The sequence below is a fragment of the Vollenhovia emeryi genome, unplaced genomic scaffold (genome assembly GCF_000949405.1).
Source record: "Vollenhovia emeryi isolate VEMERY1.0 unplaced genomic scaffold, V.emery_V1.0 DF939169.1, whole genome shotgun sequence".
In the NCBI taxonomy this organism is placed as follows: Eukaryota; Metazoa; Arthropoda; class Insecta; order Hymenoptera; family Formicidae; genus Vollenhovia; species Vollenhovia emeryi.
In genome coordinates this window covers 895,481-920,183 of record NW_011967197.1, presented here as the reverse complement: position 1 = coordinate 920,183, position 24,703 = coordinate 895,481, and the positions used below count along the sequence as shown (strand labels likewise).

At 41.4% G+C, this 24,703-nt stretch overlaps 2 protein-coding genes across 3 annotated transcripts; one reads left to right on the top strand and one right to left on the bottom strand.

Annotated features, from left to right (window-relative positions):
* Nucleotides 1–124: 124 nt before the first annotated feature.
* On the top strand, nucleotides 125–16,842 carry LOC105564018 (protein unc-79 homolog). Its single transcript, XM_012016086.1, has 48 exons — nucleotides 125–224; nucleotides 302–400; nucleotides 827–946; nucleotides 1,030–1,191; nucleotides 1,540–1,710; nucleotides 2,142–2,231; nucleotides 2,447–2,632; nucleotides 2,897–3,129; nucleotides 3,206–3,420; nucleotides 3,491–3,837; nucleotides 4,454–4,595; nucleotides 4,723–4,899; nucleotides 4,970–5,241; nucleotides 5,422–5,564; nucleotides 5,664–5,888; nucleotides 6,037–6,183; nucleotides 6,549–6,678; nucleotides 6,764–6,936; nucleotides 7,142–7,290; nucleotides 7,396–7,553; nucleotides 7,686–7,867; nucleotides 8,023–8,224; nucleotides 8,324–8,518; nucleotides 8,647–8,760; nucleotides 9,506–9,654; nucleotides 9,780–9,901; nucleotides 10,062–10,296; nucleotides 10,509–10,650; nucleotides 10,729–10,927; nucleotides 11,031–11,307; nucleotides 11,462–11,691; nucleotides 11,945–12,372; nucleotides 12,443–12,532; nucleotides 12,639–12,815; nucleotides 12,918–13,003; nucleotides 13,117–13,373; nucleotides 13,459–13,572; nucleotides 13,657–13,797; nucleotides 13,871–14,025; nucleotides 14,238–14,332; nucleotides 14,467–14,718; nucleotides 14,795–15,022; nucleotides 15,151–15,312; nucleotides 15,416–15,588; nucleotides 15,703–15,964; nucleotides 16,057–16,197; nucleotides 16,304–16,426; nucleotides 16,504–16,842. Exons 2-48 carry the CDS (start codon nucleotides 379–381, stop codon nucleotides 16,690–16,692), a joined length of 8,382 nt encoding a protein of 2,793 aa, XP_011871476.1. The 5' UTR covers nucleotides 125–224; nucleotides 302–378; the 3' UTR covers nucleotides 16,693–16,842.
* Nucleotides 16,843–17,168: 326 nt separating this feature from the next.
* Nucleotides 17,169–23,551, bottom strand: LOC105564017 (angiopoietin-4). 2 transcript variants are annotated; one of them, XM_012016084.1, is made up of 10 exons: nucleotides 22,005–23,551; nucleotides 20,783–21,051; nucleotides 19,975–20,504; nucleotides 19,343–19,605; nucleotides 18,802–19,078; nucleotides 18,464–18,595; nucleotides 18,123–18,310; nucleotides 17,820–17,963; nucleotides 17,557–17,681; nucleotides 17,169–17,404 (listed from the first exon to the last, which is right to left on the bottom strand). In XM_012016084.1, exons 1-10 carry the CDS (start codon nucleotides 22,166–22,168, stop codon nucleotides 17,298–17,300), a joined length of 2,199 nt encoding a protein of 732 aa, XP_011871474.1. In that variant the 5' UTR covers nucleotides 22,169–23,551; the 3' UTR covers nucleotides 17,169–17,297. The 2 variants fall into 2 exon arrangements, with proteins under 2 accessions (XP_011871474.1, XP_011871475.1); XM_012016085.1 differs by lacking the exon at nucleotides 22,005–23,551 and adding an exon at nucleotides 21,160–21,974.
* Between the last annotated feature and the right edge of the window lie 1,152 nt (nucleotides 23,552–24,703).

The window sequence follows — 24,703 nt, the reverse complement described above, 5'->3', positions numbered from 1 at the left end:
AACAGCGCGGCCCTGTTAATCCTACACGAGTATACGATCATCAGGGGATGCGAGTGAGGAATGACGAAAATATCAACGCGCAGCGTCGCGGAGCATTTCGAACGGATCAATATGAAAACGCGCGCACGTCCGTTTTCCCCGTCGTTCACCCTCGCGGCCTGCGGCAGCTCGCAGACGACTCCGGTGAGCCCGCCCGGTACGTCCAGCCCGGAGAATTGTCCAAGGTATTGTCGCTCGGGATGATCCTCCTTCCGTTCGATACAAACCGCTTGTCCTCACCTGGAATTTTATTATTGCGTAGAATTGGAGTCTGACGATGCCGTGATCCGACGTGTTCCGGATGCGCGAGAGTGAGCCCGCTCAGTTTGGATCGTCACAATGGGCACCAGATATGCAGCATGTAATTACCGAGTGTCCATCGCGCGTTGCCCTGTCGGTTGGAGGGAAAAGTGAATCCTCGTTGTAACTCGCGGAGGAAAGTTCTCGTGTCATTAGACAGCACGTTTTCAACGTCCAAATTCGATGACAAATCTTTTTTCCGCGACGATTACAGGATTTACCAATGAATTTTCCACTAAATGGACTTCGCCCGCAAGAAATTCATGATGGAACCAGCAAACAATGCCTATTAAGTTAGCGGAGAGATCCAGCTATCTCGTATTAGGAGCTTATCTTATATAAAATGGGACTTTCCTCTATTTCTTTAGTTTAATAATATATTCTTTCAACCAATCATCCTCCAACCAACTCTACTAAGCAGACGTGGTTTTCACGTGTAAAGGAAGGATTTTTAGAAACTTTACCTTGTGCAAATTTTACATTACAGACAGTCTCAAGCTCGCTAGTCTGCACGACGCTTATCAGCGGCTACTTTACGGGACTCAGCCGATACCTTCCGGCTTAGACATCGCAAACATATTGAAATACTTTTCCCAAACGTTGCTATGTAAGTGGATACGAGCGAAACAAATTTTCAATGTAATCACCCGAGCGATTCATCCAACGCAATGTACCGTTAAAAATTCTCAGGTTTGTTGAAAGAATCGTCCGTGTCGCCGTTCGACATGATCAAGTCGCAAGAGCTCGACGGGGAACGAATGGCGTTATTCCCAAATTTGGACTACAAGCAGCTTTACAACGCGCTGACACAAATGATTGACGTCGCACCACTGATTCACATCGGCCTACCAGGTTTATCATCATCGTTCTATCATTATTATCGAAAATGCTATCAAGCGGAGTGTACAATTAGAAGTGTTACTTATGTACTCGACCCCTTGACTCCAAATCCCCCCCGCCCAAAAAAAGATTTAATTTCTATCTCTAACAGCTCCAGAGAAAACGTAGCGTGTAAGACTTAACTGCTACATCCGTACGGTATAAGTAAAAGTTGATTGAGTTTTTAGCGTATTATTTACTCTCGATATGATTATAGACTACTTGCTTAATCCAGTAATTCTTCAAGCTCTCGGGATATCCTTGTCAAGCGGCCCTTAATTCAATGCGCCTAATAAATATAATTTACATATATTTTTGTAGCGTTCGGGAAGGCCCTGCTACAATGTCTAGCGTGCATGTTGCTGTTCCTCGATCACGATCTGATAGACAATTTGTCGTACTTAACTGCCAGTACGATATCCATACTTCCCGTGGAGCTACACGAAGAGATCGTCAATTATCTCTGTTTTTACATTTTACCGTTCACCATCAGTGAGTTTTTCCACTGCTTTTATATTTGTGTCAGTGTTACTTGTACCTGTATGTTATATGATAAGCACACATTCACTCGTCTTTCTAAGAGAGAATAACAGCTGCCGGGAGGGAATGTGAGTGTGGAAAGAAAGTTTTAGTATCTTACCAATAGGAGCTTATCTGTTAAATGAAAAATTGGCTTGCCGGCTGGAGAACCAGTGAATAAAGCGTAGAATAGTGCGCTTTTTATTTTAGGATTAATATAATTTTAGTATAAGCTTTAACCAGATTTAACACCTTTATTTTTATGACGCGATATTATCATTAATTAGCTTGCAGCTACAATTATATTATCAAGATTTAATCTAACAATAGAAAGCTAACGATAGAAAAAGAGAGAGAGAGAGAGAGAAGAAATGAACGATATTTACAGACATTTTAATTTTCAGCAAGAAAACCCGAAATTGGAGACGAGAGTGCCGCTAGCCAATCAGTGGCCGCTGTTATAATGATGGTGTTTCAATATTCCAATAATCCAGGTACCATATATATAGGGAAAGTGTAGAATTAATATTGGTATTTAATTTAAAATGCATTGTTGGTTTAGAATTGTCGAATTAGATAATTAAGATGTGCTAATATCCCACGCGCTTTTCTAAGAACACGCGTTATTACAAAAGTGTGCGTTTGCGTGACTACAAATATTAAATTTATAAACATGTGCATTACGAAAGAGAAACATTCTCTCTTCCAGCGCATCACTGTCAACTGCTGGAGTGTTTGATGGCTCTGAAGCCAGGAGTCGTGAAGGACATACTTTGCGTTATCGCCTACGGCACCGCGTCGGCGAGAGCGTCAGCTGCGAAATTGCTGTTCTACTACTGGCCTTCGTTTAATCCCAATCTATTCGACCGTCGCGCGGTGCTGGTAAAATTTGCCAGTGAGTAGTAAATATATAATTAATACAACTGATATATATCTACTATTTGTGCATATCTTTTACAGTATTATAGTTTGTTAAAGCTGCGAGAACTTTGATGCAACCGGTGATGTGTCATGTTTTATCAATTCTTATCTTACGTTTTAACATACATTTTACAAATCTGTTGCGCACGGAAAACATAATGACAAAGTATCGATGTTGCGGGTAAGATAGCAGACAATTCCCAAAATACGACGTGCAAAACTATTATCTGCACTTTAGACGATTTCACCCCGTTCGTATGCCAACGGGATAGCTGTCCGAATGCCGGTAATGCGGAAGCTGCCAAAGTTTGTTACAATCACCACATTTCCATCACGTACGCCGTTGAATGTCCGCCTCCTCTTTATCTCTGTATCGAGTGCGCGAACGAGATCCATCGGGACCACCCGAATCAAATGTTTTGCGACATTTTGCATCCGATGCAACAGGTGTCCATGATCTGCGAGAACAAGGTGAGCGCGTCGGATCCGAGAGAATGACCTCGCTCAAGTATTTGAAATTTGACTTGATATTTTTATTCTCAATCAGAACTGCAGAGGAGCGGACAAATCGGCTATCAGCGTTTGCTTATCGACAGAATGCGCGAGTTACAATGGCAATCATCCTATAAGATATTGTCAGCAGTGTCACAGTATCCGTCACAACAATCGTCGTGGCGGCGATCACGTTTATCACACGGCGCTTCCGCACATCTCGCAGCTGGACCCGCAAGCGCAAACTTATATGGTTCAGGCGATTGTCAGGCAAGCTATTATAAAATCGTTGATGATAATTGCTGCGAGCTCAGCCAGACACGATATTTTTGTCTTGCAGTTTACTCAGAGAAGCTGAACCGATAAGTATCGATAGCAATCGGGACACAGACATAAGTGCTAGTACTAGCAATAAGGGTGGCATGGGATTCGTAGGGAGTACCAGTGGGAGCGGTGCTGGCGGTATCGGGAGTACATTTGGTCATTGCGACCCAACAAGTCTGGAGGAACGACAGCTCCTTGGCAGATATGGCGTATGGCTGCTAGTGGGACTTTGTACCCCTAACGAGGATACCCCGGTTGAAATACTGGGCCGTTTATTGTCAATGTTATTTCATTGGTTTCATGTCACTGCCTACTGTTTCGATGGTATTGAAAAAAGACTTATACACCTTATCTTTTCTGTTGGTAATTTAACACTTTGCATATATACACTTTACTCAAGTAGACGTAGAGAGCCAGACGTAGGTAGTAGCGTGGTATGTCGGCTAAATATGTGCAAGATGTACAAGATGTGAGCATCCTCTGTGTACACACTCTGTAAACATGTGAAATGTATGTTGCCAGTCTCCATGTTTGTCCCGCGAGAGAAATTTATTATGTCGATATACAAATATATTCGTTTCCGAAATTGGCCGAAGGCCAAATTATGCCTGAAATATTTAGCCGAATTCAATCTGTTGCGTCGTGCAAATTAAACGAGTAGAAAATATTGATTCGAGACTTTATATTGATACAAAAAAAAAATTGCATGCAACGTATCAAAGATATCAGCACACAACTCGACACATATCTGAAATTTGCATTTAAATGTCGAATACTTGGAAAAAAAAATGTACCTTCGCATAACTTGCATGCCATAAATTCGCGAAACAATAAATGTGTCCAATCTGTTTGTGTGTTTCAATCGTATTGTATGTCGCTAGTTGATAGTTTAACGATAAATCACAATAGTGTTCCTAAAACAATTTCACTATTTTCATCTTCTCACGATCAACCTCTCAATCGATCGAAAACATTTCAGGCCAAGCGGAGAGCGCGCTCGAGAAGCTAAAAACGGAGTACGTTTGCGAGTGGCTGTCGGAAGTTATGAAAACACATTACGAAGTATTTATTTCCTGTCTTCTCCCACATCCTGCGGACTATGTCAGAGTCGGTGGTCACTGGTGAGGAAGAGACTCGCATCTTTACGAAATAAATAAGATCTATATGAAACTTATAATAAATGATATCGTTGCGATTGCGATTAAATCACGTTAACGTAATTAATATTACTTGTTATTCTGTTGAAAGGGAAACCTTGGCTTCACGGACATCGCATTTGAAAGACGGACTGCATCGGCTATTCTGTCTGGTACCGTACGAAGTGATTACGCCCGACGTATGGGATTACGTGATGCCGCACTGGATGGAAGCGGTGGTAAATGACGTTCCCGAAAATGAACTGCAGGAGCTAAAAATAATATTAAGGCATGAAGAGATCTTTACGTATTTGGAATTTTCAGCTTACACGACGAGTAATTGTCAACTTATATTACAGCAAGATTTTGGATCGGGACATGAATTCTTTAGGATTTGACGTGAAGAAAATGTACAACTTTATAGCGAAGCGTTTCGTCAATACGAGCGCTAAGGTGCAAGAACAGGCCCTCAATTGGTTGCAAACGCTTACCATGCTGGAAATAACGTTACCCCTTGATCAATTATTTTCAATATTCAGCGACGGAGTTACTGTTATGCAGTCAATGAGCTCGGCAGAATCAGAACTAAAGCTAAACAAATCTACGAAGGAAGACGATATAAACATTACATGTATGCAATTATAATTATTTGATTATAACCGAGTATTACTGTATCTTCAATCGATTGAGAATCTCTTGTCGGGAGAACTGATATATTAAAAAATGTTGACTATAAATTAAATTCACTTGGGACTTATTACTCAGAAGTACAAGTCTGTTGTGTAAACTTGATGGCTTTAAAATGCTTTAGGTCCCATAGTGGAAAATGATTCAGGGAAATCAACACCACTTTCCGATGACGTAGTACCAACACCGAGACACATGGAATTTACAACAAACGCTGAACTTAATCTATCTTGTTGCATTCTCATGCTTGATATATTATTGAAACAAGTGAGATATAAACCTTAAAAATCTAAATATTAACTACATGTACAATCCCTCTTCACTTTTACGTAATAAGAGAATGATGAAAAACTTTGGTTTTGGCAGATGGAACTACAAAATGTAGACAAGCATACCGGACTTAATACAAAGGTTTGCCGAGATGCTTGCCATTTAATGAAGTCCATAGTTACGTCCAATTGGAACAGTTCCCACGTGTGCGATACGTCGGACATCGAATGTTCTTATTGCGAGTCGAGGGTAATCTGGCACCAGTTATGTCTACAATTAATTACTTACATGGCACCGGAAAATCCGGCGTATCCGCCCGACGTTAGTTGACTTTATAATTCAATTTAATGTATAATAATGCAATAGTAGAACGATGCGATAATAATAAGTAGTAATTAATTTTGCTCGATTTTGGGCAGTTCGTTATACATAAAGAGGAAAGAAATGACTAGTTTTTCACATTTTTCAGCCGATCGTGGATGAAACCGCGGAGGAGAATGCTCGTAAAAGTTCACCGGAAACGACAAGGAAGGGCGATTCGAAACCAGATGTAGTCATCAACATGCCAATACCAGAAATGCATTCTGTCGGCGGGGTCCTAGTTCATATGCCACACGTACGTCTCTTAATACATGAACTCTAAGATAGCAAACTCAAACTCGAGCGCTAATATCATGTTCGATGTCTGTCTCATTAGCAATTAAATTTCCGCTTTCTTGAAAAGGGGAAAGAAGACATGGAAAGAGATTCACTCTGCAATGAGACAAACATCGCGAGAGAAATGTCGTTTCTAATGTCACTGCGTATTACACGAACCTCCATTAATAAAGCAGCATGCTACTTGAAACTGTCTTAATATGTGTATATGTGTCCGTATGCGCTTCTCTCTCTCTGTCTCTTCTTCTACGACACGGCCCGATCACAAAGACACGGTAGGCTAATCTATGTTACCGGAATAGCTATTTTGATCGTTTATGTCAGTTCTTCGAACAGATTATGACAGCGACAGTAGAGACAGTTTCGGAACAGCTGGACCTCGCAGCTATCATGCCAACGGAGAAGATCATGTCAGCCGTCGCGAGAACGGTCACACTGTCAGAAACGGACGTCGGTAGGGCAATACTCTACGTATCACTTTTCGATAATTATATTCGCTTCATAATAATTGTAATATAAATGCACGCATGTTTCTTTAGCTACCGCAACAGTGAGCGTGGCAAAACCACATCTGATAGGCGAAAACGACGAACCCGTGAGCTTAAGTCCGGAAGCTGACTCGGAAGACTTTTGGCACACCTCTGTAGGAAAGTTTCGTTTTACGATTGAAGAATTACCGGAGCAACTTCAATATATTCACAAACTACTGAAGGTACTGCCGGTATAAATCACGGCGGTCAGGCGATATATGCGCACAGAATTATGCTCATTAATTTATTTAATAATCACGCGTTGACCGATAGCTACTTAAGTAATTAGATCTCAAGTTACAATATTCGTTGTCCTATAATTACAAGAATAAATTCTACAATCGTCAAAGCTACTTAATTTGGTTCGTTAAAACATATCATTTGCAGGAGATAATGACGATCGACAAACCAGACATTCTTTACTACATGCTGCAGTGCTTAAACGTGATGTGCTTGTATGGTGACGCGTTTAATACGGCGGTGAAGGATCATCAAGGATTCTTTATATGGTGCCAAGAGAACTTGTTGATAAAAAAGTACGTATTAGACGTGTTGAAGTGTTCTCCGTGGAGGCAACTAGCAGCGGGAAATCGCGAGAACTTGGTTTGTCAATCTCCTCAATTATTTATTACTTGTTATAGCTTATGGGAGCTCCTAAACGCAGAGCATTCACACATAGCACAAGTGACCGTTCCATTATTATTGCATTGTGTAACATTACCCTGCGGCACCGATACTTTCTGGCGGCTTGTACAAGAAGAGTTTCACAATTCCGACTGGCGCGTTAGATTCGTCGCAGGTAATCACCTATAATCCGAACAAACTGACTGCTTGATTTATTGTCATTCTAATTCAATCTTTCGCACTAATGCAGAAATTATTTGAAATATATATTCTATTTTAAAAATAATAAACTTTCTCAATATTTCAGTCGAACGTGTTACATTAATCGCGAGATTTATGGACTCAACGCCGTTGCGGAATATATTGAGTCTTCAAGCTGCATTAGCAAATGCGTTCTGTTACTTAATCACGAGCATGGACGACAATAACGTGTATGTTGCGCAGCGTGCTACTTTGTATCTCGGTACTATTCACGACACGGCAATTAGGGTAAATTTCATTATTAAGTGCTTAAAATTTCACTTATCCAAAATGGAGCTTTTAAATTAGAAAGCTATCGGGTCTTCTCAATTAATTCGTTGGTTGATATCGCGTACAATTTCTGAACTTTCACATTCAAACTATTACTGACAATTTTATTTCAGTCGTTAATTTTATGCTTGGAGACACAATTCGATTCCGTAATCGTAGACCGGCCAATGGTATTGCAATCGCTCTATCAACTACACAATAGCCTTAGCGATCGACGTATCTTGACGTGGGAATTTTTCTTGAATCGATTTGACACGCTATTTCTCGAGGCTCAAATCAATTTGGAGAAGTCTGGAGATGTGACTTACTTGCGCGGTTAGTATCATCCTGTTAGAAGAAAATATAAATTTTAGGACATTTTATTAAAAAAAGATATAAAGTAAAGTACAAGTTGAATAAGTGTTTCTTTTGAAGACCTGAAAAATACGGATATGAACAGCGAGGTGTTCATGAAGAAGCTGCATCGCGCGCACGAAGCACTTTCTCAATCCGACGGTAGCGGGACAAGTTCCGTGAAGACGCTGAGCGCGAGTTTCGGCACAAAGTGGCCTTACAAGCGTACAATGTCCGCACCCGCGTCGATGATACCTCGGCAAGACACGAAGCAAGGTACGTACTCTAAACGCGTTCCCGCTTTTCTCTAGACCATATCCCTATCGCCTCTTCGCGCACATCACAGACTATGTCGTACACTGTGTGTTACTTTTCTCCTTTTGTTTACCGCATCTTTCACGCAGAAAAGGAAAAGGTGTACAGCCGACAGTATTCCGCGCCAATCTTGAAAAGGAAGAGCTCGAGATTCGGACTGGGTCAGTTGTTGGGGTCCACCCCGCCTAATAACAGTATTTCAGGTAGAGTAGCGTGTGTTGCCTGCGTAGCTGTAGACGAGACATAAATGTATACGCGCAAATATGTTGCTCGTTTGTATTACACGGACTATTAAAGGATGTTAAAGCAATCGACTCCAGATGGATCGTTCGGTCGAATAGGTCGAACGGTAAGTAGCAATGCAAAATCGCAGAATCGGCAGAAATGCTTTAGTGATGCCTGTTGATGTATGTTTCAAGTGTAAATACCATTGCTTTCGATCGATTCTGTTTTGCGAGTTTTACAAATATAAAGCGGTCGAGCAAGAATTAATATATTGCTTGTAAATGTTTTGTACGTGTACAAGTGATAACGAAGATCTAACGATACAGTCCACTTTGTTTCGTTTCGCAAAATACACAGTTTCAATCAGGAAGATCTTTTACCTGCGGAAAGCAAAACAAATTATATTACTTTAAACAATATAGAAATAAAATTCTTCATTCCCGCGTTAATCTCGAAACGTGGCTTTGAATTAATAGTCTGTTCCTTCGTGTATCGCTTTAATTAGCCTTTGCGATCGAATGCGACATGCATGCTTTTCCTTTGCCATATGTAGCATAAATTTATAATTTACTTAGCATATATTTATAATTAATTCTTTGAATTGTGAAAAGTAAGATAGATATAGAAATATAGTCAACATTAAGTTATTCGTACTTTGTAGACCTTATTCCTCCTTTTTGGTAAATCTCTTCAATTAGTAATTAATATTGAAAAACTTTGCAGATGGTCACATACATTCATTGAACATGGTCGACGAAGCTAGCACATTACCAGGATATACCCACAAAATCGTTGATCTTGAAGAAGCAGATAAAGAAACTATGCATCTACTAGTTTTCCTCTTAATGCAATTTCTATCGAGACAGGATCAGGTATATTCTCAACCTATTTAATTGTAATGCACATAGAAGAAAGAAACGCTCTCGATTATATTTAATATCAAATATTAAAAAAGTTATATACTTTCTCAATTCCGCATGTTCAAATTTATAATCAGGCCTATCCGACGGACGAGAAACCAATGTCGAAAACACAGGGCATAGTCTTGCGACACTTGTATCTTCTTTTGGGATACAATCAAACTGAACGCACTTTTCATACTACTCCACAACGTTTACGGTGAGCTTTCCATAACATTAGTTTATTAATTGTTATTGTAAACGCTTAAATTTTGTTACGTTTAACAATTTCTTGGGCACAATGGTAATTGTAAATTACATTTGTTATTTTTTATTGATGTAAAAATTATATATTAATACAAACTTCAAAACTATTACAGGCTTTCGCCGGCGTTTAACGTCTTTATTGCCAATTTGCCACAATTGTTAGACCAGAATCATGTGATGGGTTGGCTGATGACGCCACCAATTCTGGCAATATTACAATACTGTCCTTGTCCTCCGCAAGCTACACCCCCCACTGGTGAGCAGCAACCACCGAATTACAGTCTTTGGTATTTGGAGCCACACATCAGACGGTCTTGGTTGATGTCTCTGCTTGTTATCTTGTACAAGGTAAAGAATAATTGTATGAGAAAAAGAATGAACATATTATGTACATAAAATATAAGACAATTCGCAAGATGTAATTTCTAGGAACCTATATTTATAATAAACTTAAAGATGTGTATCTTTACAGGCAATTATATGAACGCATATGAAGTTTTACACGAATCAATTGTTGCAGATTAATTTCTTACATTAATTAATATAAATCTTTCTTTTAGTGTCAATACGGACAACAACCATGGTGCAATCAACTCCAAGCATTAGTGAAGATAGTGTTGAATACGCTCAATACGCAGCACCATCAGTGCAAAAGGATACCGGCGACTATAGTTATGGGTGCACCACCCTCCAGATCTCGCGGTAAGAATTTAGACCTAAATCCAAAGGATTGTAAATATCATCTCTCGGCGAATAATTATAAAGCAACGTATCTCTCAGATGTGTCTCAACCTTCGCTCGGTGTTGAACACGAATTGACAGCGAACACGGTGGGAGAAATAGACACAGAAACCCCGCCGCTGCGCGCACCAATCTCGGTGCATCAACGCAGTCCCGGAGGGATGCACGGACAAATGGAAACCCATTGGGAGGAGAATAACAGTCCAGCGTGCCGTTATTTCAACAAACATTTTACCAGGTCAGTAAATTTGTAGTCAATTCTATTGCACATATTGAAAAAAGTTTACTAAGTAGTAGCGTGTGTGCTAAAATTTGTCGCTACTGCGAATACTTTTGCAAAGCTATTCGATCAATGCGGATGATACGGAGTCCGAGCTGGCAGCGATCCCTGAGAGCCCAAAATCTGACAGCACCTTACATGGCAGCAGCGGAGGATCCCTTGGGGAATTGGAAGAAACGGTTCCCAGAAATGCATCTCTTCAAGAACCACGTATGTCAATCGTGTCGGACGGGACGAGTATGGTTGAGTCAAACAACCGAAACATTAGCAAGTCAAAGACGGAATCCACAACGAAGCCTACATGGTTCTTAGGTGGAAACGAAGATGAAGTTAGTCAGGTAATTATTACAATACTTGTATAAAACATAAAGTAACAAGATTGAAAAACTAAGTATTTATAAACATGTGTTAATTAAAAGTAATAATATATATATTACTGCAAAATAAATATAAATTATTAGCGACTTAAGAGCGTGTAATCTCTTGCTCCAGGGAAATAAGGGCGGTCCTCAAAAGAAGTGGAGTGTATACGAAGGAGTAAAAATGATGGTAACAAGCACATTTCTCACTGGACAACAAGAGCCTCCAAGACTTTTTCCTAAAACAGCTACACCGCCGATAAAAAACGGCAAAGGACACTTACCTTACAATGGAGATACATCGAGATCGTATGATTTATCAAGCGCGTTTGCTCTTGCAACCAGTATTTCTCATATTCAAAGGTAGGATTGGACTTATATTGGACTACACAACTTTCTCATAATAATATGTACTTATTCTCATTAATATTAAAAAAAATATATATGGACTACACAACTTTCTCATAATAATATGTACTTATTCTCATTAATATTAAAAAATATATATATATTTTTTAATATTAATGAGAATAAGTACATATTATTATGAGAAAGTTGTGTAGTCCATATATATTTTATTAATATATATTTTTATATATTTTTTTTAAACTTCTAGACCTGAATTACCAAAGATAAAGGATAAGGAGACAGAAAAGAAAGGAAAGGAGAAAGAAAAGGAAAAGGAGAAGGAAACGGAGAAGGAAAAAGAAATGGAAATGGAAAAGGAGAGAGAAAAGGAAAAAGCGCTCGTAAAACCTGCCGGGAGTAATAATATTGAGCCTTTAAACGCGAAACATTTAGGTAGACAGAAACATGTGGAACAGATCACAATTACAGCGACTTCGCCGATTTCACCTTGCCAAGTAATTACAGTGACGAACAGCGATAATTCGAGCTCGCCAGCGCTGAGTTCTTCTATATCATCACAGGTCATAAGTACAGAGAATGGACAGCAAACAGGTGATCCCCCCACTAGTTCGCAACCTTTGATAACTCCGACCGTCGAACGATTGCTTCCCATTGGTACAATAGCTCGAGCGACTGGTAAGCAATTCGCGCGCGTGTATTATCGTTTTATTAATTGATAATAAATAAGACAAGCCATTTCTTGCAGGCTCGCGAACCGCGCAACGTGTATTAAAATGCGAAGACACATATGGCTCTCCAGAATCACCGTTGTCAAAAATGGACATTTTGACAGTCAGTGAGTAAACGTTTACAGCGATAACGGAATAGACAATTAAAGAGTAAAGTAAAATAGAAAGAAAACTGACTGACCTAAAAGATTGAAATTGATTATAATATTGTAGGTTCTTCGTTCGAGCAAGATAGCGAAACTGGCTTGTCCAGCGACATTACGAGTCCGCATAGCATTTCCCAACTGGAGTTTCCAACGCCAGAACGACTGCTACCGGTTGGTCCTCAGAGAGATTTTTCCAGCTTAGTCGAGCGAGTGCGTCAGGCTCTCGATATTTCAGACATAGAAGGTTTGTACTTGGGATTTCTCGCTATTACAAATATCTATGCCTGTGTAATGTTTTTTTGAAAATTGTAACAAGCAAACGATTCGAAATATATATTTTTTTTAGATACGAATAAATCGACTGAGGATACAAAGCGTGACATTCGTGATGTGGCACTCACGAAGCAGGACAGCGGAACATCTGAAAATATGGTAAGAACGCATTTTTAATTTATGCGATCTACAAACGCATAGGATGGTTACTTTTAGGACCAAATAGATTTGTAAAAATAAAACATCTATTTATATATTATATTCATTCACAGTCAACATCACTCGTACCAACATGTAATGAAGTTAATTCGAGTAGATCGGCAAGTCCGAGAAGGCTAATTAAACAGGTGGCTTTGGAATCGTCTCCACCAGCGATCGACCCCGGAGATTTTATTTCAAAAATAGCAGACTATGACCAGAAGCTCAGAGGTTCGAAGGATCAATTTCGGATTCAACGCGACAGAGGACGAAAGATCACCGCTATAACGGATCAAGATGCGATTACACACGCGAGGCGAGCGGAGTCCTGGTAAACTCTTCAAGTTATTAGTACCTTTTAAACTATGCGAATAATTCCCATATTTTAATCCATATATTTGTCGCTTATCCGATAGGTCTGGGCCACAGGTTCAACAAGATTTAGACATCGTCTCTCAGCAAGCGTACCATGCGGATTTTAATTTAAAGCAAAGCTTATTTCGCATCGGCGACGATTGCATTTACGATAGGTAGTAGTTCGACGTGCTGGATATTATTAAGCCAAATTATCATTTATTATCGTACTGAATTCTATTCGACTAACATCACTGCAGGTGTTCGGAATGCGGAACGATAAGAGAAGAGTATTCCGACGAAGAGCTTGGATTGTGCATAATAACCTTGGGAACGTTTATTCATCGAGAACCATCTCTAGCGGCGCCATTACTGCCGGAAATACTCGGCGTAGTTACCAAGTAAATATTACCTTTACCATATGTTAAAGCTGATAAAATAAAATATTAATGTACCTGCTTGTGTGTGAACCAGGGTTTCGCTTAACGCAATGTACCCATGGCAAAGCGAAACGAATATGCACCTCCCGGGTGGTGCGGTCAGCGTAGCACATCAATTCCTCAGATGTGTTCTTCACCAATTGGCACCCAATGGAGTATTTATGCAAATGTTTCAGACTCATTTGAATGGTAAGAGTGATATGGCATGGATATAGATTAATAGACCAATTCTAATAATTTTCTTAATCTGCAAATTTTTAATATAGGCATATATGCTACAAACAATTCTTTTACAATTGTCACATATATTTGACGAGCATAATTGTCTTCCAACGTCGAGTTTCTTAAAAAAATTTCAAATAATAGGTTCCTTTTTTCTTTTGCATTCTTTCAACTTGCAGAAACGACAAGATTGCAGTTTTTCAAAAGCGTTGCACAAGCTTTGGTCGACTTTAACGAGTTAAATCCGATCGCGCCCTTGCAGTTGTTGCTTGAGGTAAGGGAGCAACTTGATTACGTGCAACAAGTACATGCTTAATTTAACAGTAAATGTTTTTGTAATTCGCTGAGCGCACTTTTGGAACCTATAGGAGAATAAAATTATACGTGTCTTGTAAAATCCGATTTCAGACATTAAATATGAAAAAATCATTATCGTTGGAACGGCTGCCAGTAATATTGTATAATATTGCGTGTTACTTGGATTGTCTACCATTGGAAGCAGGACTAGGTCCTGCTGCGGCCACGTGGAGTGGACTGCTTACACAGTTCGATGGATTGTTTCGAAGACTCGTTCTCATGCTTCCTTCCATCGAGGATATCACTCCTCTCTTGCGAATTATGATTTCGATATTAAAGGTTCCAGGAATTCAACAATCGAAGGTACTTTTATCAATAAAATTACGTGAGAATCTTCTTTCTTCCTGAATATCGTATTGTATAATTAATATTCTTTTAGGGAATGCTGGATCCATTCTCCAAAGTATTAAGTTACGCCATACAAAACTCAACACTGCAATACAATTATTTAACGGACTTGTGCTATTTGTGCCATAGAGGATTTACCCGTGATCGTGACAAACACTTTTTTGGGAGGACGCTTGTATTCGAGTTAATGCAGGCCATTAAATTTAAGATTACAATACCGGACTCCAATTTTTTGTTACTGCTTCAGTTTGTGCTCCAAGTAAGTATAAATTGTAATATTTATAACATGCATCAAGATTTTCAGTTTAAACTTTGCATAATTTAATTATCTTATAATTAAAAATTGATAAATCGAAAAAAATAACAGTGACAATATGATTAACGTAGGACATTGGAGGATCCTTGCCTAATAGTGTCGTGGCGATGGAGAATAATATTCAAACAGACATGTCGCCGATCTACAACACGAATGCCTCTGAATCTTTAAAGAATCAGTTGTCGGATGTCCTAGACTTTCTAACTGATTTTCATACTTTAAGCAAGATCAAGGTAGGACATTTCGCGTGCACATGTGTGTCAAATTGATCGCTAGTTGATAAGATTCTGCGAAGTTTACTTTCGTTCGCTACTTAAAGGACTTCACTTTATTCAGAGTTACAACAAAGGTATGCAAGCGGGATTGAACGAGGACACGATAGGTGGGATGTTAAAGTGTGGCCTTGCTCAATACGTAGCTTTAGAAATTACGAGAGGCAACAATAGAGAGAACAGAGCCGTCGCGCGTTACTTACCATGGTTATACACCGCACCGTCTATAACGCAAGGGTAAGCTATTTCTATCGCTATCGTCATCTCTCTTGTATTTTCTGCCATTAATAAGATTTTATCTAATTAATCGTGGAAGCTAATTGAACGCGATTTTTTCTACCAACATTTTAGAGCTCGCGAATACGTCGATTGTATCGGCCACATCAGACTGTTATCCTGGCTGTTACTGGGATCGCTTACGCACATAGCAATGTTTACTGGCAACAATAACAGTCATTCTCATTCAACGATACCATTGGCGCAACCGATACCTCAAGAAGTGTCTTGCCACATCGCGGATCATATACAAGTCATTTTCTCGGGATTTCCGGAACAATCGAAAACCTCGGTTCTCCACATGTCGTCGCTGTTCCACGCGTTCATCCTTTGCCAAGTATTTATATTATATAGATTGCAATTAGATTGTTAAATGTTAAAAATTCCTCAATCAATCTCTATTGACTTGCATTATATTTACGACCGTAGCTTTGGACGATGTATTTGGAAGAAATGTCGAAAAATAACGTAACAAACAGTGAGAGCCACAATGTCACCATGAATATCTTGTTGGAATTTTGGGGCAAGATAACGCCATGCATTTTGCAACTCGTTTCCTACTCAAAAGCTGTAAGTGTAATTCTCGATGTTGTTTGAGTCAGAGGTCTACTTACCTAAATTGACACAGTCGCAACGAGCTTGAGGCAACGACATGAAAAGACAATTTTATTTTTAGCTCTCTGAAATGCTTAATTTGCATTTCTTAAGCTTGTTAGAGGCCTTGTTGGAATGCGGATCGATTCTGTTGAGTAAATTACTACCTCTATGGAACGCCATATTATTTTCTCATCATGTTCAGGTAAGAATAGAATGGGAAACAAAACCAAACAATTGCAACTGAAAGTACCTTGACCAATCGTTGATTTGTTCGATTAGCTACCAGGGCACTTACAAATGCGATTGCAGAATTGCCGCGACTTTCCACCAAACAGAATGGCGGAGAATTTCGTTACTAATCGAAGAGAATCGAACACGATACTCTTACGATGGTTGCATCGTTTGCAGTTTAAGATGGGTCAAATAGAAATGCAATCTTCTACCGCCACGCAATTCTATTCTATTTAAAGAAAAAAAACGAGCTTAAAAACGAGCTTTACGAATTAGATAAATATTCGTTAAAGAAAGAAAATAGATCAAATAAAATGGAATGTTACAAGAAAAGTAGTTCTTTAAATTGTAACTACCATAATTTTAATAAACCGTTAAATTTAAACTATATAGCAAGTGTTATTTTATGCACTAAGTATCATAAATATTTTTTATTTTACATTATGGTTTTTACCATATTTACTTTGTTCAAATATCTTTCAGTTTCGCAATTTAATTTCTACATCAACAATCTTGTATCACAAGATTTTATTTTCACATTTAAAATTGCGATAAATTAATGCAGATATAAGATCTTGTAGAAAATAATTTTTTTATTGAACAGTGTTATGTTAATATGTCAAATGTACAAAGAAAATTTGAGATGCAATCTTTTTAAATTAATTAAATATGGATATGGTGGATGAAAAATAATTGAAAGAAGTGCTTAAACATTCCATATTAATAGCGTGTTTATGCGTTTGTAATACATAATTTAAGTACTATGTGCAAGGTTGTTATTTAATGATCGCGTAAGGAATTTCGATTAAGTTAACGTTTCGAACTTTATACAATTCCAATGTTTATACCGTCGTTGTTGTCGTCGTTGTTGATGGTCCTTTTGGTTTAATCATCATCATTGCTCGTTTTAGAGTGTAGTCCCAACCTCTCCAGCGGAACCATACGATACCTTTCGCGATAATGTAATTTTTATTCATTAATGCAGATTCAGAATTTAACTTGATTTTTCCGTAATTGACGCTCCCTATCGCGTTAGTTAAAAGTACGCAACTTTCTTTCAATTTGAATATCTGCAGTCTAGCGATTTATTAATTAACATACCTTGTCGTGCAGTAAGATCTTGTGGATCATTCAGATAAAGACCATTTAAGCCACGTCCACAAGATTTCCACCACCAACCACCCTTGAGCATCGAAGCACAATTCAAGGATGATCTGTCGTTATCCCTGAAAGCATAAATATCTCTAAATCTAATGATTTCACAGTAAATATAAGTTTCCATATCATCACAGTGGTAGGAGAATCTCTCATTTATTATATATAATAAACGTTTCATGTCATTTATTTCACAAGTTGTATCCTACCTGTTGTACGTGGAGAACGGACTATTATTCGATCCGTACCAAGGATCGTTGAGTGAATCTCCGGCATTTCCTTCGTATCCATCTATCTCCAATTTATAATACTCTCCCTCTGAATAAATCTTAAAATGCGAATACTGTGCGTACCTAATGAAATCAAATTACAATTGTACTCGAACGATTTCAATTTATACCTGCGCGAGGTATTACCAGTACGAAAACTGTAAGGCTACGCATTCGTTGTTAGTATCCCTTCAACAGTAGTAAAAAAAGCTACGAGAATCAATCTACAGTTTAGGCATATACCTTTTGTTACCTTCGAAGTCCTCAAGTTCAACTCTGAGCATGTAATCTTCATTATTTGTTAACATATATATGTTTTCATTGCCTAGCCAAAATTCTTTGGCGGGATCCCCAAATCCGTTTTTATAATCCGCCCAATCTCTATTAAAGTTCTCCCTTGGCTCTCCAAAATCATCTCTCCTTTGAATAACCTTCACATAAAGATTCGTTGTAAATTATTATTAATTATTACGTGTCCTCTCTCTCTCTCTCGCCATTTCTAACTCCGATAAATAATAGCAATCAAATTTAGTGCCATCCCATATATGTATATTGTTTAATACATTATAACAATTTAAACTCACCGTCCAGCCACCGTCAGCAGTTTCCTGTTCACAAAAGACTTTAAGGAACCAATATGTCGTACCGCGTATTTGTAGGTAATATACCCCGCTGTCTCTCATTCCTCCGTTTAGTAAATCGATGCAAGAATAACCCTGAATTCACGAGAGAAAATAGTGGAATAAATTAAGATCGATACCAAAATACTTTCTGCTCTTTGAAGTAAATTTTTGCTCTCGCGAAAGGTATCTGACAAAATCAAGTGAAAGTAAAAGTATGTATCAGAGTAATCTCAAACACTCTACTGGCTTTGAAACGATATCTTTGAGAAGGAAAAGAACCACACGAAATATTGAAATACCTTGATATCCTTATAGTTGATTAATATGTCGCTTGTAAAAGTAGAATTGGATAAACTCGGTTTGTTTTTAACACTCGGGAATATCACTCCCCGATTTCTGCTATTCGGTCTCGCGGTACTTGAAGACGTTGTCGTCATGGGTGTCGTGGAACTAGTGGGATTGCTCGAGGGTGAAGCGACGGACGACATCGATGTCGTAGTCGACAAGGGCGGCGAGACAGTGGGTAGCGTAGACGTGGGCACCTCCGTTACAAAATCTTCAGTCACACTCACGTACCTTGTAGTAAAGAACACAGTGTGAGAATTGGTTTGTACTTGAGGTGTTTCTTCTACTTATGGAAAGTACTTTCGATGAACCGGAGAAATTTGTAGAAAGTTTTCGTTGGCGAACAATTAAATTGCAATAAATCGTCACTTATACTTTTTCGTTCGAACTGTCGAACGCTACGAAAACAATTGTCATTTGTATATATTGCGTTGTAGCCATCGCGTGATCGTCGATAACCACTTTGGAAATTATTTCTGTGTGAGAAAGGCTCACCTGCTTGGGTCGTATTCGACGAGCCTGTCGATTGTCGGATCCAGTAACAATTCAGCTGGTATCGGGCGTTGCGCGAGAGTTGCCACATCGTCCTCCTGCTTCCTCAAGCGGCTTTCGACGCCCTCCAGGTTTTCGATGATCTTGTTTGTCTTCGACTTCAGATCGGCATGAATTTCGTTAATCGCTCTCTCTTGCCTCTGGGTCTGAGTGAGCAATTCGTCGGACTTCGGCAGCAGATCGTCCACCGAACTCTTGGTCCCCACCTAACGTTATTCAAATTAACATTACGCTCTTCTCGATGTAATTACCAATTCAATCTTGGGAGTTTTTCATCTTTCAAATCTAAGAGGTTACTTGAAGAAGTTAAAAGTTTACTTGAGAAATTTTAGAGTAATTTTCGACACTTGAAGTAAGTTTTAGATAGCCTGTCCAAGTTCCCGCTGGAGAGCCGCGCGGCATAGCACTTTTCACAATTCCTAAAGTTCTCTTTCAAATGCTTAAAGTGAGTTCGAAGTTTGCCTTAAAATAAAAGTTTCAAGCGTCCAGTATATCTTCCCAAGGGTACGCGCAAAACTAATCGTAATTTAATGTCAACGCTGATTTACACACTCGCCACGAATTGGAAAACTCACCACCACGTTCCAAACTTGGTCCATCTTCTCGGAAACGACAGTTATCGGGTACATTTGTTCGGCAAGACGGTCGATCTTATTGTGCTTCGTCGGGGCCTCGGTCGTTGTCGCGTTAGGACGATTGTGCCGATTGTTCCCGTAATTTTTCTCGACAATAGCGTCGTGCACGTCACTGATCATATTGTACACCGCTCCGAGATTGTCCGACATCAGATTCATATGGAACTGCAGCTTTCGGTCCATACTACCCGTCGCTTGCTTAAGATTCTCAATCCCGAGCGTCATATGGTTCATCACCTCGTTACTCATAGCCTTGGTGATCTCGATGACGCTCATACTGACGGGCTTCTTCTCGCTCGCCTCGGCGTTTATGTCATCGTTTTGCAAGAAATTGTTGTCGAGCTGATTCTTAAGATTGACAAGCTTGTGGTCGATGTCGGAGACCTTCTGGTCCAGGGAAATTAATTTCTCGCCGAGTGTCTCCGGCGCTGGTTCGTTTTGATCGTGATGAATCACACGTATAAATGGGGCTGCAACATTTCACATTGAATACCGTAACGCGGCTCGATTTGGAATTGATATCGTCGCGATACAATGAAAGTGAAACACGTTTCTTCCCGGATAGCGCGCTTAGTTCCGCGCATATTCTTCTCGAGTGCAAGAGACCGGAGCCGACAGCTCGTGTAAGATACTTTAAAGTCCAGTACAATATTTTCTCCTCGCGCATTCCACTCGAAAGAAGGAATCGAGAGCGGCCGAGTAGTCAAAGTACAATTTCGTGAAAATATCGTGTACGTCTCGTACTTACCATCCTCCGTGCTGCCGCTCTTGCTATCGGCAATTCTCGTCGCGGCCTCCGCGGATATCATGGGATACGCATTGAAAAGCTTCAAGTCTAACGTCCTAAGCTTGGTAATGACCGCATCCGTCTTGTCAATGTTATCGTTTACGCGTGAATCTAAAGCCTCTACTCTTCTCATCAGGTGCTCCACCGCCTTATCTAAATTCTCGATTCGCTGTAACTTGGACTCCAAAGTTGACACTATTACTTCGAAGACGTTGAAAAGGTATTGCTCTCTACAACAGATAACATTCGTGGCCTTCTAATTGCTAGCTCGCATCATATCCGCCGGTCTGTCAAAACGGGCGCTCGCCAATTATAAAGTCAATCATTTAGATATCTACTCTGGTCTATGCTCTCGATTATCGTTAAAGCATTCGTTAACGAGCGCATCGCTGATGATTCCCGCCATTAATTCGACATCGCCGATATAATTCGCCGTAACGAGTCTCTTTCGTTTCACGCGCGGCAACGAGCGGAGTAGATCGAGTAATTTTTCGACGATAAAATTACAATGCCATTATATTAAACCACTTAACTATTCCGCTCGTCATTACGTTAAACGAAAGAGGCCTCTCGTTACGGCGGGTAAACCGCGAATCAAACATTTGCCGCCTGGCTCTCAAACGCTCCACCGAAGATGCATCGCACTTAGTGTCATTAACGTAAAGCTGCAACATCGCGTGACGCACGGTTATGAATACATTCGCGGACTAAATGGAAAGTTTCGTAAGCGGAGTATCGGCAAGAGCTTTGGGAGTACGATCGACTGGTTTACGTAACGAGCGCGGCTAACCGTTCGGTTCTCCCCATCTGCAGCAGATCTCTGTTATTACGGTCCATTTTGTACTTAAGGGGGAGGTGCACTATTAAAGCCTCAAAAATAGGCGGTTTTTAAAGATTTTTTTTACATGTACTTAAACGCAAAAATACATTTTTTAAAAATGAAGCTTCAATTAAGTTTGTACAATACCTAAAAATGTTTGTCAAATATTTTATTGGTGACAAGACTGGAAAACGGCGCATCGTGGCTAGCGTTGTGCGAATTTAATAGTGTACCCCCTTAATCCCTAAAAGCCGTGACACGCGAAAGGAGAGTCGAGACGACGTTCGCGCGTCGAGAGGGAGACGCGAGAAAGGGGAGGGAGAGACGTCCTCTCTCGTGCTCTCTCTCTCTCTAAATTCTCACCTATTTCGCTGCAGATTGCGGGAGGACGGCTGCGACGTCGCGCCGGTGCTGTTGTGGCTCGTGCTGCGCGTGCCGCGCTGATCGGCGGACGTTCGGGGCAGCCTCGGACTTCCCGCGAGGACGAGGCCCAAAACGCAGGCGATAACGAGCGCCGTTCGCCTCATAGCTGCGGTGCTCCGCTTATCCGGGTGTCCCTGGAGAAAAGCCTCGGGGGGGGGCGCCGCAACGTAGGACCCGGCGTATACGCGGCTCACGTTTGAAGACGTAGGCGCGCGGTCACGTGGACGGGTGCATGCGCGAGAAGCTCATTCGAGCCGCGATTAATCGAGCGGGGAATCCCAAGAATGAAAAGAACGCGCGCGCGCGCGCGCGCTTTCGACTGCCCTCCTCCCTTCCCGCCTTGCCGCCGGATTTCCTTCAGCCTCGTCGCGCGGGCGAATAGACATTTATACGTCCGCTCCACGCTCACTCGCACGCGCACCCCGGTTTATCACATAGTGTCGCGGGGGCATAAGCGATGCCGCGATCGAGGGGTTGCTTCGCGCGATCGATTCCGCGCATAACCGCGCGGACGGGGGGGGAAGAATCCGACTCAAACTCTTCCGCACGGATCCGCGCGCTGCTCGGCTCGGGGCGCACGGAGCGAACGTGACATATCTTTCGGGGACGCGTCGATCGTACGCGCCGCGAGCGATTTTCACTCCGAGATAGTGCACGCGGGAAAGTCAATTGTTGCTATTACGCGCCGCTCGCCCGGGGATAATATGGGAAAATCGATTGTTATTATGTATACCGTACGGTCGGGAATAATGGGGTAAGATCAATTGTTGTTATTACGTCTACGATTTTCCGCGTTACGCCCGCGATCGCACTCGCGCCGCGCACGAGACAGGAAGAGTTTCTCGCGGAGAGGTAGCTTCGTTTCTTTTTTTCTCTTTTTACCGCGCACTTGCACTCTCTTCCTCGCGGGCCGGAAACCAACGTGATTGCGATACAAACTGCCGTGTAGAACACGTTGAAGGAAACACGTTCCAATTTACGTCACCGGAAGTCGTGGACTCGGCCAGCCAATTTTTGATCGCCGTCCGGTCGAGGCGTCGCCGCGTGAAATTTTGCGTATCTCTCTCTCTCACTTTTCTTTTTCCGGCTCTTCCTCCTTGTTGCGGTGCCGCTGGTAACGCCGTCGCTCCTCGTATCGGCCCGTAGATCGAATTCTTGAGGAACAGGCGCGAGGGACAGCTGACGAGAAGATTGATCGCGACGAAGGTGCGCCGGACAAGTGTATAGAAAGTCGGGGAGAGCACGTCGCGATTGAAATATTGCGTGCGCGCTCCGTGGATGAGTCAACTCGATACGGTAATTAATTAGCGGGGCGATTAGAGCGGATCTCCGTTGTTCCTCTTTTTTTTCCTCTCTTTCCACCGAAACTTTTCCCCCCGTTTCCTCCCTCTTTAGAGCGGGTCGACCGTGGAACCGGTCGATCGGAGCCGCACGGGTACGTACGTCGCACGATCGCACGGGAACAACACGCTACGGCATGGCACGTCGGTCGCGGATAGCCGACGAGAGCGCGACGGGCACGCAGTTTTCGGTCAACTGTAAGACTTTACTTTCACATTAAAGTGGCCGCGCGTTCGCGCGCGCGCGCGAACGTAGCGAGCGCTCTCGACAGCTCGCGACAGCCGCTCTCGTGAAACCCTTCTCTCCCTCCCCCGCCACCGCTCTCGCGCTCTCGGACTCTCACTACCATTCCTTTTCAGCATGGAGAACCAGAGTCGGTCCTGGTCCCGTTCTCCAGTCTCGGTCGACCTGTACAGGTGGCGGTGAACACGGCGGTGAAAGGGTGGGGTACGTGAGACCCCGCGGAACCCCGGGCTACCTTTCCCGCGCCACTCCGCCCGTCGCTGCCGCGGCGAGTTGCGAGTCGCGACCGGGGACCTTTGCGGGGAACGAAACCGAGAGTGGCTGGCCCGGAATGAAAGGGGACCGAGCGTTGCGTCGGCGTCCGGTTATGGATTTTCATTCAGGAAATACTCACGCACACGCGCATACACATACACACATACACGTACACCCGGGCCTGCCTCGGATCTCTTTTCGCGGCGATTATCGTAACGCTTTGTTCTCAGGGCCCTTTACTGGGCGGACTCCAAAGAGATCGTTCTGCAACACTGAGGTCGAGAGACATGAGAAATCAGCTTTGTGGCGAGCTGCATGTTAAACTCGCTCGAATCGCCTGTACTTTCTTTACGACAATATTATTTCCCGCGACGATTAAAATTGAATAAGGGGCGAATTGCTTTTTTAAATCGACCATACTGGCAAAAATGATGCTCGTTATTTTAGTCACGACGTTTCGACCTCTCTATCGGGTCCTTTTCGAGTACAATCTAAAGTTGACTGAACATTTCCATTTATGCCGAAACAGAATGGGTTCATAAGTCTGTGGCAACAAATTCATTATATCATATACATATGTCTCGGTGGTCAGTGGATTTATAATGGTGATGCCAATTTCTACAGTTTCCAAGTAGCAACCGTTTTCGCATCTCGAATAAAACTGTTTTGTTCAGTTTTATTTTGATTTATGCCGAAACAGAATGGGTTCGTGAGTCTGTGGCAACAAATTCGTGATATCACATATGTCTCGGTGGTCAGTGGATTTATAATGGTGATGTCAATTTCTAAACTTTCCAAGT

What these genes read in the sequence shown, in the direction of transcription:
- LOC105564017 (XM_012016084.1), bottom strand. Translation starts at nt 22,168, where the DNA reads ATGAGGCGAACGGCGCTCGTTATCGCCTGCGTTTTGGGCCTCGTCCTC. An exon ending in GAGCGGCAGCACGGAGGATG is followed by an intron (nt 20,505 to 20,782) that starts GTAAGTACGAGA and finishes GAAATGTTGCAG; the next exon opens with CCCCATTTATACGTGTGATT. An exon ending in CTGCTGACGGTGGCTGGACG is followed by an intron (nt 18,311 to 18,463) that starts GTGAGTTTAAAT and finishes CTTTATGTGAAG; the next exon opens with GTTATTCAAAGGAGAGATGA.
- LOC105564018 (XM_012016086.1), top strand. Translation starts at nt 379, where the DNA reads ATGGGCACCAGATATGCAGCAT. An exon ending in GAGAACTTGTTGATAAAAAA is followed by an intron (nt 7,291 to 7,395) that starts GTACGTATTAGA and finishes TACTTGTTATAG; the next exon opens with CTTATGGGAGCTCCTAAACG. An exon ending in GCGCGTTAGATTCGTCGCAG is followed by an intron (nt 7,554 to 7,685) that starts GTAATCACCTAT and finishes TCAATATTTCAG; the next exon opens with TCGAACGTGTTACATTAATC.